Genomic DNA, 24,192 nt, shown 5'->3' on the forward strand with positions numbered 1-24,192 from the left:
TGATGTCAAAATAAAATAGAAATTAACTTTTGGTGTGTCTGTCCTCAAAGGTCAGGATTATTATTTGCTATTTGATGTTCCTTAAAAAGCACACATAAAAAAGTGTTACATCATTGTATGAGACCAGACCTCAGTACAAAGGAGTAACTGATGTTGAAAAGGGAAGTAGGAAAGTGATTGTGATAGATGCTTTGGGGTTATCCCAGGTTATCTGAGATGTTCACACCCAATATTTTAATTCATCATTAGGTACTTTTCAGGGTAAAACACTATTTATGCAGCAGCTTTTTGAAGTGGTCTCCTGCTTACGCCCAATTTCCATCTTTTTATGTTTCTATATCTGGTAGTATTTCTTGGCTTTTTAGACTTCATTCTTGGCTTGTAAATAAGGATATTTTAGCATGGCAGTGTAAGCCTCTTTTCCACCAATGGAAAAACCCTTCTGAGTTTTTCTTCTGAATCAAGGACATTTCTTTTTATATGTGAGAACTAACTTTTTCAGCAACTAAACCATAGAAAGAGTATTCTGAAACTTCTTGAATACACTTGCAAGTTTTAAGTAAGATTTCAGTAAGGCATTTGATAAAGTAGACTACAACCTACAACACAAGTTAAGATAGGCAAGAAAATGGTAAGAGACCACCTGTCCAGCCTAGACGAGTTCAAATTGCCAGGACCAGATGGATTACACCCCAAGGTTCTCAAGGAACTGGCAGATGTGATCTCAGAACCACTGAACTATATTTTTCAAAGATCCTGGAGCACTGGGGAACTACCAGAGGACTGAAAAAGAGCTGATGTAGTTCCCATCCTCAAAAAAGGAAAAAAAATGGATCCAGGAAATTACAGACCTATCAGCCTGACCTCAATACCTGGGAAGATCTTGGAAAAGATAATCAAACAACGAATCACCAAACACCTAGAGGCAAACAAAGTCATTACTAAAAGCCAACATGGGTTTGTCAAAAACAAATCATGCCAGACAAATATTATTGCATTCTTTGACCCAGTGACAAAATTGGTGGATCAAAGGAATGCTGTGGATATAATTTACTTGGACTTCAGTAAGGCATTTGATAAAGTAGATACTTTATTAAAGTACAAATATATTTTAGCCTTTCTCTGTAAAGTTACATCATATTACTCTTCTTTCTGTAATCCATCCTATCTAATTATCAAAACCATAAATCACAAGTTAATTTATTGTTATGCAAGTAATGAATAAGACGGTTCTAATCATCAGTACATGTAGATAATGTCCTTTCTCTAATCAAAGTTAATTTATCAGCTATATCTGTCAAATTCACCAGTTATTCCTTCTTAGTGGATAGTATAGAATCTTTCCATCTTTGTATGTACAGTAATCTCACTACTGAGATCTTGTACTGAACTAGTCTTCCATAGCTTTTTTTTCCCCAATGGTTTATCCATTAATACTAAAAGGAAAAGTTTTGAATGCAACCAAATATAGATCTTTTAGCTTTTCTGTTAACTATACCCTCTATATCAAAGTATATATATATAAGGGGCATCTTCTTCTATGCTGACAGATTCTTTTCTCTCCATTGGCATTATATACAATATTGGCTACTGAGGAGGCCAAATCAATAGCAGATAGCTTGCACATGTTTGCATCTCAACCACAACGTCTAGGTTTGAGAAGTGATCAGCTACCTTTTTAAATGCCTTACACTTTGCAATGCTATGGTGGCCCATCAACATCTGACATTTTGTCCCCTGACAAGAATTGCATTGAAAGAATGACACATTCCTCCTAGGGTTACTCCAAAGCTGAGATCATTCGGATATCATGCTGAGGCAAAGCCAATCCTTTAACTCGCCTCTGACTTAGAAAAATATAGAATAGCAATCAGGGGTCCCGGGGAAACACTTTCCGTACCAGAGTTGTCCATCCTGAACAACCCACTAATCCACCTTGTAATCAGGGGGCATTCACGTGGAGTTTTGAAAAGTTGATGATTGCAACCATGCTATTGATGGTCCACCCCTTTCATATGTCATTAGACAGACATACCAAGGTCTGAAAGTGTAAAACAATAACAAATGAATAAAACTTTTTTAACCAAAAAATGGGTCCAAGACAATCCCAAAGCAGAGGGAGGGACTAACAGAGGAGGAGTGAGACTGTTTAATAGACTGCACAGATCATTGGAATGAAGAGGACAGGATTGTATGGGAGATGGTGGTGTGGTGCTCCTGTTGTAAGGAGAAAAGTCAGAGGAAAGACATATAAGCAAAGCAATAGATTGACCATGAAACCCTGATTGGCAGGATATGAAATGATATTTGACTGAATGAAGAAAAAGTCGGTTAAGCAGTGAACACTCACACATTCTCTTTAAAATGAAATTGGAAAAGAGAATCCGTTGCACAAGGAAGGAAACTTTTAGAAATGTCCCAAATCTCTGGTATGCAAGACTCAATAAACACCCCAAGATAGATGGAGATAATAATAAAATATGTATTTATGACCATAAAGAGGTGCCCAGGAATATTTTCTACCTCAAGCACAACAGCTCATGTGAACAGTGTTTTGATACATTCTTGAAACAAGATACAAATAAAAACTCTGTAAGCTGCTAGAGTCATTGACTGAGATGGATGGCTATAGAAATTGAACAATAAATAAGATTTAGGATCGCAAGAAAAAAGTAAGTCAAAAGCAATCAAACTTCACTGAATTATTCCCTTAAACTGGAACTGTGCCTCTGAGTTAGGCTAAACTTTTTCCTCCATGCCATACCTATGTAGCAATACACATTCCCAATTCCCCTTCTAATTATTAAAATCATGGTGATTTATTTTATTTTGAACAAACTCTAAGGGTATGTCCATCACCAGCACCATCAGTTTTAAAGCAATCTGACAACAAAATGGGATCTACAATAACTGTATAACTGTAAACTACCTCCAGCACTAATCAGAAAAGAGGTAGAATCATGCAAGGGCTGTACTAGTCTGCCATTGCAGGTTTGTCTTCCAGATCTGGAGCCAGACTGGACTATCTTCACTGCAGTTATGTTTTGGGAGCTCTGAGCTCTTTCCCAGAGGGAGAACTACAGGAAGGATCTCCGTCAATATATGACAAAGGATGCTGCTGCAAAAGCAGCTCTTTCTGCTTGTTCTTCTGCCCCAATTTCCCTATGCCACAATGCAAACAAAATGTCCATTGAAGGTGACAATAGAAAAAGAGAAGGAGTTTAATTACTACAAACCAGGAGATTACTTGATTACTGGAATAACATCTAAAATATTTTCTCGAAGTTATCCTTATGTTCTTTCCAAGCCTCCAGCTCACAGGTTGAGAAGGTAATTTTTTCCCAATTTCTCACCTTGGAAAAAGCAGCTTCATATTGCTTCTCCCAATCTGCTTTTATGAAAGCCGAACTTGCAAAGTTCCTTTTAAGTTTTTTCATCAAGGGTCAGCCTCAACACTGGGCAGATTTAACAACACCCTTCCAAAGTGATTCTTGCCTGGTGGGATTCTGTTGTTCTTAAAATTATTACTTCGGTTCGGTGGAAAGTCAGCAAATATTTATTTTTATTTATTTACTTATAAGTTATAGTTACAGGTATTCCTCAACTTGCTACAATTCATTTGCTGACTATTCTAAGTTACACAAGAACTGACTTTTAACTGGTTTTCACATTTATGACCATTGCAGCATCCCCATGATCCTGTGATCAAAATTCAGATGCTTGGCAGCTGACTCATATTTATGACGGTTGCAGTGTCCTGGGCTTGGGTGATCACCTTTTGCCACCTTCTGACAATGGGGAAGCCAGACTCACTTAACAACTGTGTAACTAATTTATCATCTGCAATGATTCACTTAACAGTGTTGGCAAGAAAGGTCATAAAATGAGGCAAAATTCACTTAACATCTGTCTCAGTTAGCAACAGAAATTTTGGGCTCAGTTGTGGTGATACATCTAGGACTATGTGCATATAAAGATCAATCTGACAATCAGGTGATTCAATACTTTGGAGCAGAAGCTGATCTCTTGAGCTGGCTCCCCAAATCTCCTTTCATCCCCTATGCTGCACTCCTTCCTTCCTTCCTTCCTTCCTCCCTTCCTTCCTTCCTTCCTTCCTTCCTTCCTTCCTTCCTTCCTTCCTTCCTTCCTTCTTTCCTTCCTTCTTCCCTCCCTTCCCTTTCTTTCCAACCACTGCATTTTACTTTTTTGTATGTTTTTTTAGGCTTCCATGTTACTTTTCATTTAAATAAAAGAAATACCTTTTAAAAACCAAATTCAAAGAGAATAGCGACTTTCTGTGTCAAATTAATTGTTTAGCTGCAGAAGATCACATTAAAGATTTTTGAATATAGGGTAATCACTCCAAAGTCATCAACAGTTAGCAGCAAAATAATCTCTGGATCTATTGATGAATTTTGGAGGAGTGGACCATCTCCACCTGCTCAAGAGTGAATCTTGCACTGGAGTACAGCCATTTGTCACTACCTGGGTGGTCTAATAGAAAGAAATAATAAGATATAATTATAATGCATACTACATGTACATCTGTTAACACTCCATCTTTAGCACTATGATGAGCTGTGAATACGTGACTCTTCTCTCATGCATTGGGCTAGGATGGTGGGTTGAACTGTGAGGGTGATTGGTCTTGCACGTGGGGGAAAGAATATATTTTAATTATGTTTTTTGAATATTATTAAATTGTTGAATAGATATGCTGCTATTTTGCAGTTCTTTGACAATGTTCTGCCATATCCTGCCCTTCTTCTTTGCTGTTCATGAGATCAACCAGAGCCCAAGGCTCTTACCCAACATCTCCCTGGGCTACAACATCTATGAGAACTTCTTCAATGCAAAAATAACCTATGAGGCCATGATGGACTTCCTCTCTACAGGGCAGGAGAACGTCCCAAACTACAGATGTGGAAGGCAAAAGAAACTGCTGGCAGTTCTTGAAGAGACAGAATCTCAGCTCTTTGATCATGTTTCTACTTTCTTGGGCATCTACAAAATCCCACAGGTATAATGTCATATATTAATTATTGTTATTGAATATTTATATCCGTACAATAGTCTGCTTGCTAAAGCATGGAATTGTTACTGGGGGCAACCCCACTGTTGTACCTTCCCTTATCCCAATCCCATTCCCGAACCTTACCCTGAACCCCAATACCCATATTGACCCTATCCCTCCCCTACCCTTTTAAAACCTAATAAAATATTGTTTAAAAAAATCCCAGGTATAAAGCTAGAATGAATTTAATTCCATGCTGTAGTTACTTCCAAATAAATCTTCGCACAGAGATTAGATATTAACATATCTCAAATACTTTTCTTTTTATAAAGTATATTTATATTTCTTTTGTCTCCCTGCTAGAATATGCATTAGAAACCATGTCTTAGCTTTGGGATCTCTCCTTTTCTGTTGCTAAGGAGTGTTTCTTCAAAGAATCAAAACAACATATATAAGAACCTGGGTCTCTTATTATAAAGTTTATTAAAGTCGGGGACAGATGAAGTGTTAAGGCACAGAAATGTTTGGAGAAAGAGAACAGGTAGAATGTAGCCAATTGCAAGAATGAGTGTTTGTTGAAAAAAACCATGACGACTGTATATAATAATGTACTTCTGCCATTGGGAAATGAAAATGTGAGTTGAGTTTTTCTCAAATAATATTAAAAATATATTAACAGAGTTAATATAAAAATATATTTAATTTAGTTATAAAAATATAAAAGGGACTGTAGAAATCTTCTAATCCAACCCCCTGCTCAGAACAGGAATTCTCAAACCACTCCAGACAAATGGCTATCAACCTTTCCTTGAAAACCTGGAGTGATGGAACTCCAGAAAACAGAGCAGCTCAACAATCCTCATACTTATGAAATTCGGTGTTTTTTTTAAAAAGGTTTGGATCTGAAGCTCAAATTGCAAAAGAAAGATATGAAGGAAAAGTGAATGGGTCAAGGAAAGTCAGAGAAGAGCATGAAGAGCTTAAAGGTACTTCCAGACAACAGTTTTAATATGCTTCCTCTAGTCTGTATGACAGCACAAAGAATGTCATGATGAGTTTATTCTCTTCCATGATGAACTGATGCTTGCCACAATGCCAATTATCTTGTGTTCTTGGATTAAAGGTTATTAAATAGGTTTCTGAATTTCAGAGGTCTGAGTTTAATCATTGACAACCAATAAAACAGTTTATTAGCAAATATTTGAAATCAGTGACATAAGGACAATAATATAATCATCATGGTTTCGACAGATGAAACTCTTCAAAAGAACTTCAAGGCATTGTTTACCTTAAAGAATCTTTTATTTCAGAAACAAAGTATCGGCACCACATATGTAGTTGAAACCAAAAACTAAATTTTCCTCCCCTGGATACAAAGTAACAAAGTATAATTCCATACTTCAAAAAAAATCATAAATTACATTCCCCAATTAGCTTGAAGCACGGGCTTTCTCCCCAACTCTCCAATCCACCAAAACACTATCAGCTCTGGGCCCAATATCCTTGGGTTCCCACAGCTAAGTTATTATTGTTATGACTAGCTGGACTCTCATCCCTATTCCCCCTCTATAAAGCAGATAAGAGCAACAAACAGGATTAGGGGATTGCAGGGTAAAACATATGAAGAACTGTTGCAGGAACTGGGTATATCTGGTCTAATGAAGAAAAGGACTAGGGTGACATGATAGCAGTGTTGCAATATATATGGGGCTGTCATATTCAATGTATTCTACGAAGCACCAGAAGGAGGACAAGAAGTAATGGATGGAAATTTATCAAGGAGAGAGTCAACCTAAAACTAAGGAGAAACTTCCTGTCAGTGAGAACAATTAATCAGTGGAACAATTTGCCTTCAGAAGTTATAAGTGCTCCATCACTGGAGGTTTTTAAGAAGAGATTGGAGAACCATTTATTAATTAATTTATTTATTTATTTATTTATTTATTTATTTATTTATGAGACTTATATACCGCTTTAAGTGCAAGCACTCTCTAAGCGGTGTACACCAGTAAGCAATGTATATATATATTTACATTGCCCCCAACAATCTGGGTCCTCATTTTACCTACCCCGGAAGGATGGAAGGCTGAGTCAACCTTGAGCCGGTGAGATTTGAACCGCTGACCTGCTGAACACAGTCAGCTAAAGTGGCCTGCAGTACTGCACTCTAACTGCTGCGCCACCTCGGCTCTTCAGAATAGTATACGGTATCTTGCTTAAACAGGGAGTTGGACTAGAAGAACTCCAAGTACCTTCCTACTCTGTTTTGCTGTATTCTGCATTCTGCTCAAATGCCTGTTGCAAAAGCATCAACAGTGGGGAAAGATCCTTACGGTTAAACATGTGACTTTATCATAAAAAAACAAGCTACCACAATTTTGTCTTTCTTCTTAGATCAACTACGGTGTTATCAGCCACATTCCTGAGCAAAATAATTATTTTCCTTTTTTCTACCGGATGACCCCGAAACAAGATCCTCCTTACTCAGGAATTGTCAAGCTACTCCTGCATTTCCCATGGACCTGGATTGGGCTCCTTTCTCAGCACAATGAAAGAGGAGAAACCTTTAAAAGAAGCTTGGAAACTCTAGCTGTAAAAAGTGGGATTTGCATTGTCCTCTCAGAGACCATCTCAGCATCGAATATAGATACAAGGTTTGGACAAATGTCCAAGCAAGACGAAAAGAAAATAGTCCTTTTTTTAATCAATAATCAAGTGAAAATTATAGTTTGTCAACTGGATTTTCATGCCATCGCCATACTATTTGCATTAATACATATTCATGAAAAGAATAAAACCTTCATTGGGGGAAAAGTGTGGATTGCAACAACTTGGTCTGATTTCAGTATCAGACTCTTTTACCGTGTGCTTGATCTCCAAAGTAAACATGCTTTGTTTTCCTTCCTCACCAAGACAAAGAGAAAGACAGAGTCTTATTACTTTAATTTATATTCCTCTACTGACAAACAGTTTGTAAAGAAAGCATTCCAGTGTTCCTTTTCAAGGCCTGTGTTGTGTAAGAAAGTTTGGGAAAGGTGCACAGAAAAAGAGATCCAGGAGAACCCACCCCGTGCTATGGTTAAAAGATACCTGCTGAATGACGGCGCCAGTATTTCCGATGCAATCCAAGCTGTGGCCTGGATCCTCAGTGCTGCCTCTTCCTCCCAACTGAGTAAGGGGAGGGTGCAGGTTAGAGGCCATCAGTCACCTCATATTGTACAACCATGGCAGGTGAGATTTCTCCACAGATGCTCCCCTTTCAATTCCTCAATATTAAGTTAGACATAAGGAGAAGTGAGCTATTCCAAACAGCCCAGTTTGTAGCATGTAAGAGTGAGTATGAGAGAGATTATGAGGATAAATCTTCCATGTTACACTATCAGAACTGGTTTGGGATGCTACTAATGACAGAAACAGCTATATAGTAACAATTTCCAAATTAAATAAGCATCAGGATTCTCCAACAGTCCTCTCAATCCTCTCCTGTGAGTCCTATACTGGTTTTGCTTTGTTTTCAAGCCAAGGAGTTAGTCTTGGCCAATAAAGGTGAATATTTGTAGCTCAGGGTTGAAATGAGAGCTCTGTTGAGCTTGGTTGTTTTCCCACAGATGTTTCATTACCCGAACTAGGCAATATAATCTGTGCTCAGTATCAATGATTTTACCTAGTTTATGTATTGAAACATCGGCAAGAAAACAACCAAATTTAGTTAGTTTATGTTCTGGATTAAAAGTGGTTTTAGCTTCTTAGAAGATCCTGTGCACAGCAACAAGGTAAATTAATGTCTGTTCAAAGCATCTTCTGTGGTAATAAAAAGATCATCCACACATCTCCTGGAATAGTGGAGATACCTCAGTAGCTAATTTTTGAATTTCACTACACAACCTTTCTCCCATTCATAGCCCGAAGCAAAGCCTTTCTAACTTGATCTTCACCTGGCCTTGTTAAAAACTTCTTCTCCATTTTGGGGTTTTCCCAAAACTTGTGTTATAAAAGCAGTGAATCCTAATCACTTCTCTGCTCTTATTACATCTGCTGGTAGCTGATTATTGGCCCCGTTTTGAGTAACCAGGTCTTCCCTGAAAAAGAAGGAACAGGTAGAACCCTTGTAGGGTTGCTGTGAGAGATATTCTCAGCATCTGTCAGATAAAGTCACAACTTCACTCGGAGTTGGACTCTGGCTGGTTAGACCATCTGAAGATGATGGAGACATGTCTGAACTCAACCACTAGCAACTCAATCCCTTCTCTTGAGTATCATGTCAGCCTTCCTATTTTCTTCCAATGTCTATATTCTACAGCATGGGTGTCCAACTCAGCACATCACATGACATGTTGTGACATATCACAATGTTTTTTTTTTCATTGCCAGAGCTGTGGTGGGTGCAATCTCCATAGGGCCCGTAGGCCAGCAGTTTGACACCCCTGTTCTACAGCTTTCATATAATTGTTCTTTCTTCACATCCAGCTGCTGGTGTTATACTAGCAGCTGTGCTATCTGAAGGCCTGGGGAGAGCTGCAATGGGGTCCTTGCTGGATTAGATTCTCCAGACAGGAACTTTTTTACACAGCAGGAAACAGCGCTCATGTTGTCTGAGTAATAAACATACAAACACTCGGGATTTTTCTTTAAAAAAAAAAGACATAAGAAATTAAGAAAGTCTCATTCAGTATCACAAGGAAAAAATATATTTGAAATTTCAGCTTTATGTATTTTTATTTTTCAAAATTATGATGAAGAACATGGATTGATAGGGCAATATAATGATTCCTTCAAGAAAGTGGAAGATGTTCTTTAAATATTTGTCCTTATAGCCCCATTATTTCTTATTTACATTTTTCTTCCTTCATGTTCTACTTCTTACTAAGAATAATTCATATTATTATTATTATACATTATTATACATATACTTTTGACCTTTCCATATTTATTCTCCTCTATTATTTCTAGTCTCCAACCAGACATACACCTTGTTCCATACTATATAATACTCTGTGTCTTCCTTTTCTTTTATCTCTTTTGTTAATTTGTCCATCTCAGCACAGTCCAGGATTTTTCTTATCACTTCTTCCTCTGGTGGTATATTTCATTTTTCCAGCACTGTGCATATGCTATTCTTGCCGCCGTTATTATAAGTAAAATTAAGTACCATATTTCTTTACTATATTTTCTATTTAAAATACCCAACAAAAGATCTCTGGTTTCTAGTCTACAGGTTGGTCTATTATTTCTTGGATCCAATATGTTCCATGTACTTTTTTACATTTCCAGCATGTTGGCGAATTATTCTGGAACATCTTGGCAAGCTTTGCTGGTGGAAGATGCCATCTGTAAAACATTTTCAACTTTATTCAAGAAATATAAGAGGGAAATGTAAATATTAGATTACCATTACGTAATTACTGTAAAAAAAAAGGAGGAGTATATATTGTGTGTGTATGTGTGTTATGTTTTGCTTTGTTCTGTTTTGTCTTGTTGGTTAAAAATAAAAATTAAAAAAAGAAAAAAGAAAAAGAAAGTGGAAGATGTATCTGAAAAATATCTGCTGTTTCCTAGAGAAGGAGGGAGAGAAATTTCCCATAAAGTACTGAATCATCATCTGTCAGACAGAAGTACTGAGCTGAAGAGGATGAATTATTTAGAGCACTTCCACTCCAAAATAATAACCATAAAAAATAAAATAAAGGCTCAAATTGTAATGTCTAAGCTGCATGTATACTTTCCTGTATGTTTGCAGCTTCACTGGTTCATGAGAAACTTTCAGCTTCAAAATCTTTCCAGTGATGGAGTTTATTTGGATGAAAATGGGATTCCCTTTGCTGACTTTGATATCATGCACTGGAGAATGTTTCCCAACAAGTCTTCTGCTGGGTTGAAAGTTGGGAGTGCAGAAAGAGAAGCCATTTCCAAAGTCAAGGTCTTCATCAATCAGAGTGCCATCGTCTGGCCAAGATCATTTAACAAGGTAGCTGATATTTTTTTGGTTTTGCTCCTCCATTTACCTGCACTGTATAAGAATGTCCTGGTTGAGCTTCACAAAAGCCAGGAAACAGGAACGTTGAAACATCCAACAAGTTGAATTCACTGTGTTGAAACAAAGTTAGCACTGGAAGGAACCTCCTTCCAGTGCCTTAAATACAATAAACTACCATGCCCAGAGCACACACACCAATTACCACCCGTGATTATACTCCACCCGTGCCTCGCCCAATCCCAGCTAACACCCACGCCCTAGCAATACACTGATTACAAGTGCTGTGCTGTCCCAGTCCACACCCCAAACGTAGCGGCAACCTTAACAGAATTAGCAGCATTCCGCTCTACTGCCCAGTCCCCTGCCCCAGCGTCCATGCTTGTCAGACCCAGCAACCCTGTACAGTTAACTAGCCATAGCAGCAATGGAACAGCGTCTATTTCATTCGGCCCCTTTCGCTCCGTATTGTGACGGGGCAACCATCCGGGTGTTTCCTGATGACGTCGGATGGTCACGTGGGCTGCTCGGCTGCCGCTCCGGAATCCCAGCGTCCAACTCAGTAGCTGTAATGGTGGCGCAGCACACGGAGCCACCAGATCTATGGCTGGGAGTGCTTGGGTCATCTGCTGGTTCCCGGACTGGTAACAAGGCTATCGGAGGGTGGGCAGCACGCTGGGTCTGACACACTGATGCAAACTTTTCAGCTCAGAAATAATTCTCATTTTGACTTTGGATTTTGCTGATTAGATAAGATTGTTGTTATAGAAATGGCGGTACCTATTTATCTACTCATATTTGCATCCTTTCAAAATACTACGTTGGTAGGAGCTGAGGCGAGGACAGAGGAAAGAGAGCAATTGAAAAAAAGTCAGTCATAGGAGAGAAACATAGCGACCCTAGCAGCAACAAACAAAGCCAGGTTTTGGGCTTCCGGTTTTGCGCAGTAGTTCAAGTAGCTGAGGGATCACAGGGCTCCGCACCCTACGGCCTATTTATTTCTGTTTGGGGACCTTAAATGGGCCTAAAGTCACCCCAGAGAGGCGACAAAGAAGGAGGGAAGCCCTGCCAACTGTGAAGAGATGGCAGTCAATCTGGTCATTCAGGGAAAGCCCTCCAGAAACTAGCAGGAGAAAGGCTAGCTTAACTCCAGAGTCTAGCCCAAGCTACAAGCAGCCGAAACCCAAAAGCACTATTTTAAGCTGACTGTAAACAGTGTGATTGGAACTGGGCAAGAACGTTGATTTTCTCTCTTCTACTTGATAATTGATTTCCTGGAGGAAAAAAACCCCAAGAAGCAAAAGTGAAAGTGAGAAGGAGGAGGATTTTTGCCCCACCCTCCTACAGATGGAAGCGATGAATTAAACTTTTTATGGGGGATAGAAATATATTGAAATGAAATGAATATAAGATCTAAACCTAGATAAGTTTGAAATTGGTGGAATTTGTTAAGATTTTCTTTTTAAATCATGAAAACAGAAAAAAGCAATTATTTATTTTGAAAACTGAAAAACAAACTGGTGCTGACATCCAGTGGTGGATGAAAATATACAACAGTAGTTGGTCCAATATAGGAACTGGCAAAGCCCAGAAAAACATAACTTGGTTTGGTGACCTTCAATGTCTTAATAACAGAACAGCTGTGAAAAAAAGAAAGCATTTTGGGCTATCTACAAAGTGAGAATTATAAAGTTTAGGGGGAAAAAATGACCTTTCTGGATTATAAATACCTACTCAATTGTGACTCTAAAGCTGTTTGCAGAGAAAGGAAAATCCTGATTTTTGGCTATCATGGAAAATCAGAGATCTGCAGAAAGAATATACCAAGAAAAAACAAATACTTTCCAGGAGGAGATGTATTCTATGTTGCAAATAATTCAAACAATATTGATCTGAAACCACGAGGAAATTAAAAATAACTTTGAAAATATAATGAATACATCTCCAATTTAACTTTACAACAACAAAAAACTCTCAAAAAATAAAAATTGAGAATGAGCAGATAAAGCAGACAACTGAATATAAACTAGAGGAAAGAGATTTAAAGATGGAATCGAACAATAGAAGGAAGAATGACTTAACTCAGGTGGAAAAAACTTGCAGGAAATATTGGATATGGAAAAGATAACTCATACTATAGGATCACAAAATAAGTCTGAGGACAAGAAAAAAGATTAGACAAAATGCATTACAGAGCTGTCAGAAGAACCACAAGAACTTGACAGACAAAAAATGATAAGAGAAATTAAGAGAGAAAGAAAGGAAAAGATTTTCAATGAATATGGATAGGCAAAACCTTCCCATAAAAACATCTTATTTGATTTGCCTTTTGTACTTACAACATCTATAAGATTATGGGAAGAATCTTTGATTCAGTAGAGCATATTGATCAGGAAAGATGTTTGGCAGAAAAAAAAGGCTAAAGTGAGAATTAAGAAATTAGACAATGGGACCTATCAGAGGGAATATTTAAAAATTAAACATCTGTTGGAATATGGCTAAAAAAATAGAAAGATTTTGGATATAAATGAATTTTAGTTTAAGAAGGATGAGGCCCTCAAGTAACATAGTATTTTTTCTTTCTTTTTTCTTTTGTTTTTTGACGTGAGAAATATAAAAATGTTGGGATGGTTTATATAAAGGGAATGTCTTAGATACTTAATTGTAATTGATCTTGAGAAAACTTAAATAAATAAAAATGTTTTGAATAAATCTAAAAGGTTAGATAATTAGATATATTAAATGGAACATTTCAAGATTAAACATATGTTTGAATATGGTTAAAAAGAAAATATAATGTACATATAAATGTACATTAGCCTAAGAGGGACATGTATTTTAAGTAGTATATTATTTTCTTATTTCTTTTTCTTTTTTTCTTTTTTTTTTAAGATATGAGAAATGTAAAAGTGTTGGGATGGCCTATATGAGGAAAAAGACTTAAATACTTAAGTGTAATTATCTTTGAGAAAATCTCTACCAATAAGAATGCTTTGTATATTGTGAGGAAAACAAACTTAAACAAGATTTTTGTAAACAGGATCTATGACGAAGGATGATCAGTTAGAAAAGAAGCTTTATATTGATGTGGTTATTATTTGCAGAAATATTAGAAAAATGTGGAATATAAAATTATAGAAACTAATTGTTATTGATTTTTTAAAAATATAAACCCAGACAACATGCTGTTTACCAAATATTAATGTGATTGTGTTAAAAAATCAATAAAATATTGAAAGAAAGAAAGAAAGAAAGAAAGAAAGAAAGAAAGAAAGAAAGAAAGAAAGAAAGAAAGAAAGAAAGAAAGAAAGAGAAAGCAATAATATAAGATATAGCATTCCCATACATGCCCTAGGAAGAAACATCTATTGCAATGGAACCACTTTTCTTTTGAATGGGGAATAAAATCAAGAGAATGTTTCAGGATTGACATTAGAGTTTGATAAAGAGAATCATCTTTCATTTGCCACTCATGTGCAGAGTCCTTTTAGGTGGTATTTCCAGCAGTTAGAAAGGAAGGAAGATGGGGGGTCCCCATTAATAACTGCTTATAAAGACATTTTAGATAAAGAGGGAAAACTTAAGGACATGCAAACTTTACAACTACAAGGTATTGACTTGACATGCTGGTCCTACTTGTAAATTCAAACAAGATACAAAAAAGATATAAAATCGACAGGTTTTTACAAAGAACAGACCCCATTGGATAAAATTTTGTTAAAAACAGATGAGAATTTGATTAGAAAACTATAAATTTCTTTTAAACTGGAAGATGGAAGAAGAACAAGTGAAAGAAACAATGATAGTATGGGCAAAGATCTTTGGATATTCTATAGATTTGGAAGACTGGCAAAAACTTTGGGATAAAAATATTAAGCTTACAAAAGTGGTAGCATAGAAAGAAAACTTATATAAGATGTTTTATAGATGGCATATGACACCAGTTTGCTTAGCAAAAATGTTTAAAAATGTTTCGGATATTTGCTGGAAATGTAAGCAACAGCCAGGCACTTATTACCATGCCTGGTGGACATGCCCTATCGCTAAGAAATATTGGTCTAAGATCCATAGATGGTTGGAAAAGATGATGAAACTACAAATAGAATTTAAACCAGAATTGTTTTTGTTAGGAATATTAAGACCTAATTATGGCAACGAGAATGACTACTTGATACTGCATGTTTTAACTGCTGCAAGGATAGTATTTGCCCAATTTTGGAAAAATGAGAATTTACCATCTGACCAGATTATTATTATCAAAATTTTAGAGTGTGCAGAAATGGATAGACTAACATTAGAAATGAAAAAAAAAAGATGATTCAATTTATTTTAGAACTTGGGAAAAATTTTATCAATGGTTAGAGACACGTTAGAACTTGAAGGATTCAATATTTTAGAATAGATGACTGATTTTTAATCGAGTTCTAACTAACATTTTGATGATATGATTACTTTTCCTGATTTTCTGATTTTCATTTGTTACTTTTGATTGTTAGGATTATTTTTTTTAGATTTTATTAGTAGTGTTTACTTAATAGATCAACGTATTTGTTTACTAATTGTTTTTAATATGTTACAGTTTAAGCTTTGTTAAAAATGGTTGAATATGATATTTACTCATTATTATGATCCGGACGGTTGCTTGTTTGTTGAAATATGTGATTGTACCTATCCTTACTTTACCCTAATTCCTTATTTCCTTTCCCTCCCCCTTTCCTTTTACCCCTCCCTTTACCATACCTGTATTGTTCCTATTTTTCCTTACCTATATAAATTTAATAAAATTTTGTTAAAAAAAATAACTGCTATACCATTACTCCTTGGTTGTATTTACAATATTTAGTTCATTGAAATAAACTTTTCTAATTCATATATCACTCTAACTGATCTTTACGTTTATGCTTAGACAGTACCTTCATCTAGATGTACAGAAAGTTGTTCCCCAGGACATGTCAAGCTCATGAGAGAAGGAGCACCAGTTTGCTGTTACGACTGTTCTCTGTGTACGGAAGGAACATTCTCTGTGCAAAAAGGTAGGTGGCTCTGGATGCAATCAAAATTCACTCTTGTTTTTCTGTCAAACATTACTTACAGGTGTTTTCTTTCACACTATTAGACCTAATTCTAGCAGTTCTCTGCTAGTGCCATAACACAAATAAAACTGAAATTTTTGAAACTTTTCAAGGGTTGGGAACAATCACCAAATGATTGTTGGTGATTGTGTGGCCATTAAAATGAATAAAGTTGCTGACGTCTCTTGAATCTTGATATTCATGACTGGTTTCAGGAAAGGAAGCAAGTCCTGTGAGAGTTCATGACGGTATTGGTCATCAGCCTTTAAAAAAGTGGTTCTCCATCTCTCCCAATATCTTCTCTCACCCCATTACTTTCAAAAACATTTTATGTATTGTAGTATTAATAGATCTGAGCTGCATCTGTCATGATCCCACAGCTGTAGAAACAGATACATTATTTATTTATTTATGAGACTTATATACCGCTTTAAGTGCAAGCACTCTCTAAGCGGTGTACACCAGTAAGCAATGTATATATATATTTACATTGCCCCCAACAATCTGGGTCCTCATTTTACCTACCCCAGAAGGATGGAAGGCTGAGTCAACCTTGAGCCGGTGAGATTTGAACCTCTGACCTGCTGAACACAGTCAGCTAAAGTGGCCTGCAATACTGCATTCTAACTGCTGCGCCACCTCGGCTCATGCTAGCAAATGTTTTTCAGATGCAGCACATTGCAGCAGGTGTCCAGATGACCAGCATTCAAATAAACAGCGAGATCAGTGTGTCCCCAAAACTATAAGCTTCTTGTCTTACAAAGAAATTTTGGGACTCCTCCTGGCTTCCTTTGCTCTTGCATTGTCCCTAACCACTTCCTTTGTTCTGGGAATCTTCATTAAATACCAAGAGACTCCCATAGTCAAAGCCAACAACCGGGACCTCACCTACGTTCTCCTGGTTTCCCTCCTCCTTTCCTTCTTGACCTCTCTTCTATTCATTGGCCAGCCCAACAAATTGACCTGTTTTCTTCGACAAGTCACTTTCAGCATTGTTTTTTCTGTTGCTGTCTCTTCCTTGCTGGCCAAGACTGTCATGGTGGTGGTGGCTTTCCTGGCTAAAAAGCCAGGGAGTCGAATGAGGAAATGGCTTGGGAAGAATCTGGCCAATTCAATTGTTTTTTCTTGTTCTGGTGTTCAAGTGGGCATTTGCATCACGTGGCTGGGAAGCTCTCCCCCATTTCCTGACTCTGACCTGCATTCCCAACCAGGACAGATTCTTATGCAATGTAATGAAGGCTCCGTCATCATGTTCTACATCGCCCTTGGCTACATGGGCTTTCTGGCTGCCATCTGCTTCATGGTGGCTTTCTTGGCCCGAAAGCTGCCAGGGACCTTCAATGAAGCCAAGTGGATCACCTTCAGCATGCTGGTCTTCTGCAGTGTTTGGATCTCCTTTGTCCCCACCTACCTGAGCACTAAAGGGAAATACATGGTGGCTGTGCAAATTTTCTCCATCCTGGCTTCCAGCTTGGGCTTGCTGGGCTGCATCTTTATCCCCAAATGCTACATTATTATGCTGAGACCTGACATGAACACAAAGGAGCAACTAATGATGAAAATTAAGGAGGGCTACTAGTTTTATTCTTTACTTTCATAACTAGTTTATTTTAAATATGACAAAATAGCATGGAACTAAACTCTTATTTTGTGTTCTATGGAATTTTCCTTCCTTCCTTTTGAATTATGAATTATGCATGCCAATGAAGGATAAGCTCCAATGTAAGTCAATCCTTGCCCTCTGGGAAACCTGATTGACCCTATCTTTAGGTGGTTTTCCTGTCGAGGACAGGCTTCAGGGCCTTTGGCCAAGAAATGAAAGCATGGGGTTCTGCACTCTATCCTTCCTCCCTCCCTCTCTTCCCTTTCTTTCCAACCTATGCCTTTTACCTATTTTGTATGCTTTTTTAGGCTTCCATGTTACTTGTGGTTTAAATAAAAGGAATACCTTTTAAAAACCAAATTCAACGGGAATAGAGACCTTACATGGTAAATTAATGATTTACCTAAGAGGATCACATTAAAGATTTTTGAATATAGGGCAATCACTCCAGAGCATCAACAGTCTGCAGCAAAGCAATCTCTGGATATACGGATGGCTTTTTGAAAAGTGGACCATCTCCACCTGCTCAAGAATGAATCCTGCACTTGAGTACAGCCATTTGTCACTATCTGGGTGGTCTAATAAAAAGAAATAATATAATTATAATGCATACTTTAGGCACACCTGGTAATGCTCTATTTTTTACCATTCTTGACAACTGTGAATACGTGCATCTTCCCATATGCATTGATCTAGGGTGGGAGCATTGATCTGTTAGATGTTTGGTCTTGAACCTGGATGGGGGAAGAATATGTTTTTGACTATGTTTTTCTGGATGATTGTGGGCCACCTAGAATCACTGTAGAGATAGGCTGCTATTTTGCAGTGAGTTGACAATGTTCTGCCATATCCTGCCATTCTTCTCGGCTGTTCATGAGATCAAGATTCTTATCCAATAGCCTTGGTAAGGCCACACTTGGAATACTGCATCCAGTTTTGGTCACCACGATGTAAAAAAGATGTTGAGATTCTAGAAAGAGTACAGAGAAGAGCAACAACGATGATTAGGGGACTGGAGGCTAAAACATATAAGGAACGGTTGCTAGAATTGGGTATGTCTAGTTTAACGAAGAGAAGGACAAGGGGGGACATGATAGCAGTATTCCAATATCTCAGGGGCTGCCATAAAGAAGAGGGAATTAAGCTATTTTCCAAAGCAACTGAAGGCAGGACAAGAAGCAACGGGTGGAAACTAATCAAGGAGAGAAGCAACTAGAACTAAGGAGAAACTTCCTGACAGTGAGAACAATTAATCAGTGGAACAGCTTGCCTCCAGAAGCAGTAAGTGCTCCAACACTGGAAGTTTTTAAGAAGAGACTGGACAGCCATTTGTCCGAAATGGTGTAGGGTTTCCTGCCCGAGCAGGGGGTTGGACTAGATGACCTCCAAGGTCCCTTCCAACTTTACTACTATTATTATTATATTATAATGCAAGAATAACCTATGAGGCCATGATGGACTTCCTGTCTATAGGGCAGAAGAACATCCCAAACTACAGATGTGGAAGGCAAAAGAACTTGTTGGCAGGAAGAGACAGAATCTGAACTCTTTGATCATATTTCTACTTTTGGGGGCATCTACAAAATTCCACAGGTATGAAGTTAAAATGAACTTAATTCCATGCTGTAAATACCTCCAAAGAAATCTGGACAAAGAAATTATATATTAAAAGATCTCAAACACTTTTCTTCCCATAAAGTACAGTAAGGGAAAAACTTTCTGATCCCCTGCTGATTTTGTATGTCTGCTCACTGATAAAGAAATGATCAGTCTATAATTTTAATAATAGGTTTATTTTAACCGTGAGAGACAGTAAAACGCATTTCAAAAAAGTTATAAATTGATTTGCATTCTAATGAGTGAAATAAGTATTTGACCCCTTTGCAAAACACGACATAGTACTTGGTGGCAAAACCCTTGTTGCAGTCATAGAGGTCAGACATTTCTTATAGTTGACCACCAGGTTTGCATACATCTCAAGAGGGATTTTGTCCCACTTCTCTTTGCAGATCCTCTCCAAGTCATTAAGGTTTCAAGACTGATGTTTGGCAGCTCGAACCTTCAGCTCCCTCCATAGATTTTCTATGGGATTAAGGTCTGGAGACTGGCTAGGGCTAGGCCAATCCAGGACCTTAATGTGCTTCTTCTTGAGCCACTCCTTTGTTGCCTTGACCATGTGTTTTGGGTCATTGTCATGCTGACTATCCATCCACGACCCAGTTTCAATGCCCTGGCTGAGGGAAGAAGGTTCTCACCCAAGATTTGATGGTATATGGCCCCATCCATCGTACCTTCGACGTGCTGAAGTTGTCCTGTCTCCTTAGCAGAAAAACACCAAAAAGCATAATATTTCCACCTCCATGTTTGATGGTGGAGATGGTGTTTTTGGGGTCATAAGCAGTAGTCTTCCTCCTTCAAACATGGCAAGTTGAGTTGATGCCAAAGAGCTTCATTTTGGTCTCATCTGACTTTTAGTTCACTGAAAAATTAAAATTTTCTAAAAATTAAATATTTTCCCTGTTGTGAAGTGTCAGTTTACAAGAGCTTACAAAAGTTCTTGGCCCTTTATTAAGGTGACCAACCATCCTCCTTTCGGGAGGACAGTCCCCCTTTTGTGAGTTCTGTCCTCCTCAGAAAGTGTCCTCCTTCATGTCCTCCTTTTCGATATTTGAAATCTAATCTGCAAGGCTTTTTTTTCCTCATAGAACACTCAGAACGGCGTTCCGGCACCTTTTTTTGATGGGTTTTGTTTTCAACTTTTGCATGAACTGTGCTACCCCACTACTGGCTTTCGAAAGCCAATAGGAATTGCTGCTCAACACACCAAAACACCCAGCTGGCAAACTTTGCACATGCAAGTTGTCTGTATTATTGTTGCGATGAATAAAATGTTTTCTTTTATTTACAATATTTTTTTCTTCTTTATTTGTGTCCTCCTTTTCATTGTAAAAAAGTTGGTCACCTTACCTTTATTCTGTGCCTTGAAAATTCATCATTATCTTCCCTGTTTTGAAGTGTCAGTCTTTTTTTCTGTGATTTTTCCCTCTTAGATCGTTAAGAATTTAAAAATGTCTAAAGAATTAAAATAAATATTTTTTCAAATTTTTTAAACTGAAAAAAGAAATTGAAAAATTGAAAAAAACATTTAAAATTGAAAAAAATTGAAAACTTGAAAAAAGAAATTGAAAACATTGAAAAAAGAATTTTAAAACATTGAAAAAAGAATATAAAAATTAGAAAAAGAAATTGAAAATTTTAAAAATAAAAAGTAAAAATTTGAAAATATTTTTTTTAAAATTCAGAGATTTTAAAAATGAAAAAAAAAATACAAAATTTATTGGCCCTTTATGAAGTGACATGCACTTCTTTTTGCTGGAAATCTCTGACTGTTTTTTAGGAGATTCTTTGCTCTTAATCCTCCACTCCCTGCCTTGAAAGTTTATCTCTTTCCTCCTTGCCCAGAAGTGTTTTGTACTCAGGGCTTTTTTTTTTTTTTGTCATAGAACGCCCAGAACGGAGTTCCGGCACCTTTTTTGGATGGAACCTTGTAGGGTAGGCAAGGCGGGTTGTATGACATGTGTGAGTTCCAGCACTTTTTTTTTTTTTTACAAAAAAAGCACTGTTTGTACTTATCCTTTTCCTCCCTGCCTTCTTGACCTTTAATTACCTGCAGAGGTTTTCAGGTATGATGTGCTGATATGTCAGTGTCAGTTTTCTGCTTCTTCATCAGCTCTCATCTACAAATTTATATTTCTAGAACAGATGGAAAATAACAAACTTCACCTCAGGTAGAAAGAATTTTAAAATCACTTCTAATTTATGACTAATATATAATATACAGTGGGGCAAAAAAGTATTTAGTCAGCCACCAATTGTGCAAGTTCTCCCACTTAAAAAGATGAGAGAGGCCTGTAATTGTCATCATAGGTAGACCTCAACTATGAGAGACAAAATGAGAAAACAAATCCAGACAATCACATTGTCTGATTTGGAAAGAATTTATTTGCGAATTATGGCGGAAAATAAGTATGAGGTCACCTACAAACAAGCAAGATTTCTGGCTCTCACAGACCTGTAACTTCTTCTTTAAGAGACTCCTCTGTCCTCCACTCATTACCTGTATTAATGGCACCTGTTTGAACTTGTTATCAGTATAAAAGACACCTGTCCACAACCTCAAACAGTCACACTCCAAACTCCACTATGGTGAAGACCAAAGAGCTGTTGAAGGACACCAGAAACAAAATTGTAGACCTGCACCAGCCTGGGAAGACTGAATCTGCAATAGGCAAGCAGCTTGGTGTGAAGAAATCAAGTGTGGGAGCAATAATTTGAAAATGGAAGACATACAAGACCACTGATAATCTCCCTCGATCTGGGGCTCCACGCAAGATCTCACCTCATGGGGTCAACATGATCACAATAATGGTGAGCAAAAATCCCAGAACCATATGGGGGGACCTAGTGAATGACCTGCAGAGAGCTGAGACCAATGTAACAAAGACAACCATCAGTAACACACTACGCCACCAGGGACTCAGATCCTGCAGTGCCAGACGTGTCCCCCTGCTTAAGCCAGTACATGTCCGGGCCCGTCTGAAGTTTGCTAGAGAGCATTTGGATGATCCAGAAGAGGATTGGGAGAATGTCATATGGTCAGATGAAACCATGGTAGAACTGTTTGGTAGAAACACAACTCGTCGTGTTTTGAGGAGAGAGAATGCTGAGTTGCATCCAAAGAACACCATACCTACTGTGAAGCATGGGGGTGGCAACATCATGCTTTGGGGCTATTTCTCTGCAAAGGGACCAGGACGACTGATCCATGTACAGGAAAGAATGAATGGGGCCATGTATCATGAGATTTTGAGTGCAAACCTCCTTCCATCAGTAAGAGCATTGAAGATGAAACATGGCTGGGTCTTTCAACATGACAATGATCCCAAGCACACTGCCAGAGCAATGAAGGAGTGGCTTCGTAAGAAGCATTTCAAGGTCCTGGAATGGTCTAGCCAGTCTCCAGATCTCAACCCCATAGAAAACCTTTGGAGGGAGTTGAAAGTCCGTGTTGCCCAGCGACAGCCCCAAAACATCACTGCTCTAGAGGAGATCTGCATGGAGGAATGGGCCAACATACCAGCAACAGTGTGTGCCAACCTTGTGAAGACTTACAGAAAACGTTTGACCTCTGTCATTGCCAACAAAGGATATATAACAAAGTCCAAAGAAAAAGAAATGAAAGAAAGCAAAATGGCTGTCTGAGGAAGCTTTGCAAATAGCTAAGGAAAGAAGGGAAGTGAAAGGCAAAGGAGAAAGAGAAAGATACACCCAATTGAATGCAGAATTCCAGAGAATAGCTAGAAGAGATAAGAATGCCATCTTAAATGAACAGTGCAAAGACATAGAAGAAAACAACAGAATAGGGAGGACCAGAGATCTCTTCAAGAAAATTGGAGATATGAAGGGAATGTTTCATGCAAAGATGGGCATGATAAAGGACCAAAATGGCAGGGACCTAACAGAGGCAGAAGAGATTAAGATGAGATGGCAAAACTACACAGAAGAACTATACAAGAATGTGTTTAATGTCCCAGATAACCACAATGAGATGGTCACTGACCTTGAACCAGACATCCTAGAATGTGAAGTGAAATGGGCCTTAGAAAATCTGAGCAACAACAAAGCTAGTGGAGGTGACAGTATTCCAGCTGAGCTATTCAAAATCTTAAAAGACAATGCAGTAAAAGTGCTACACTCAATTTGCCAGCAAATTTGGAAAACTCAACAGTGGCCAAAGGATTGGAAAAGGTCAGTTTACATTCCAATTCCAAAGAAAGGCAATGCCAAAGAATGTTCAAATGTGCACCATTGCACTCATTTCACATGCTAGTAAAGTTATGCTTAAAATCCTACAAGCTAGACTCCAGCAGTATGTGGATCGAGAACTACCAGAAGTACAGGCAGGATTTCGAAGAGGCAGAGGAACTAGAGATCAAATTGCCAACATACGCTGGACCATGGAGAAAGCTAGAGAGTTCCAGAAAAACATCTACTTCTGCTTCATTGACTATGCTAAAGCATTTGATTGTGTGGATCACAACAAATTGTGGCAAGTTCTTAAAGAGATGGGAATACCAGACCATCTTATTTGTCTCTTGATAAACCTATATGTGGGTCAAGAAGCAACAGTGAGAAATGGACAAGGAACCACTGATTGGTTCAAAATTGGAAAAGCCAAGAAATTAAAACACACTTGCTCCTGGGGAGGAAAGCTATGGCAAATCTAGACAGCATACTAAAAAGCAGAGACATCACCCTGCCAACAAAAGTGCGTATAGTCCGGGCCATGGTTTTCCCAGTTGCAATGTATGGCTGTGAAAGTTGGACCATAAGAAAGGCTGAGCGCAAAAGAATTGAGGCCTTTGAACTATGGTGCTGGAGACGACTCCTGCGAGTCCCTTGGACTGCAAGGCGTTCAAACCGGTCAGTCCTAGAAGAGATCAACCCCGACTGCTCTTTAGAAGGCCAGATC

The 24,192-nt window shown here is 37.9% G+C and overlaps 1 protein-coding gene across 1 annotated transcript in view; it reads left to right on the forward strand.

The window, feature by feature from the left end:
* The first annotated feature begins 3,172 nt into the window (after positions 1-3,172).
* LOC120297151 (vomeronasal type-2 receptor 26-like) overlaps positions 3,173-24,192 on the forward strand; it is a 45,743-nt gene continuing 24,723 nt past the window's right edge. Inside the window, exons 1-7 of the mRNA XM_039319444.1 lie at positions 3,173-3,330; positions 4,732-5,020; positions 7,409-8,245; positions 10,752-10,979; positions 15,892-16,018; positions 16,822-17,456; positions 19,134-19,253. Of these exons, the coding sequence (XP_039175378.1) occupies positions 3,173-3,330; positions 4,732-5,020; positions 7,409-8,245; positions 10,752-10,979; positions 15,892-16,018; positions 16,822-17,456; positions 19,134-19,253 (2,394 nt within the window). The remainder of the gene's footprint in view (positions 3,331-4,731; positions 5,021-7,408; positions 8,246-10,751; positions 10,980-15,891; positions 16,019-16,821; positions 17,457-19,133; positions 19,254-24,192) is intronic.

Source organism: Crotalus tigris, unplaced genomic scaffold, assembly GCF_016545835.1.
Source record: "Crotalus tigris isolate CLP2741 ecotype Arizona unplaced genomic scaffold, ASM1654583v1 scf7180000023592.113899, whole genome shotgun sequence".
Classification (NCBI taxonomy): domain Eukaryota; kingdom Metazoa; phylum Chordata; class Lepidosauria; order Squamata; family Viperidae; genus Crotalus; species Crotalus tigris.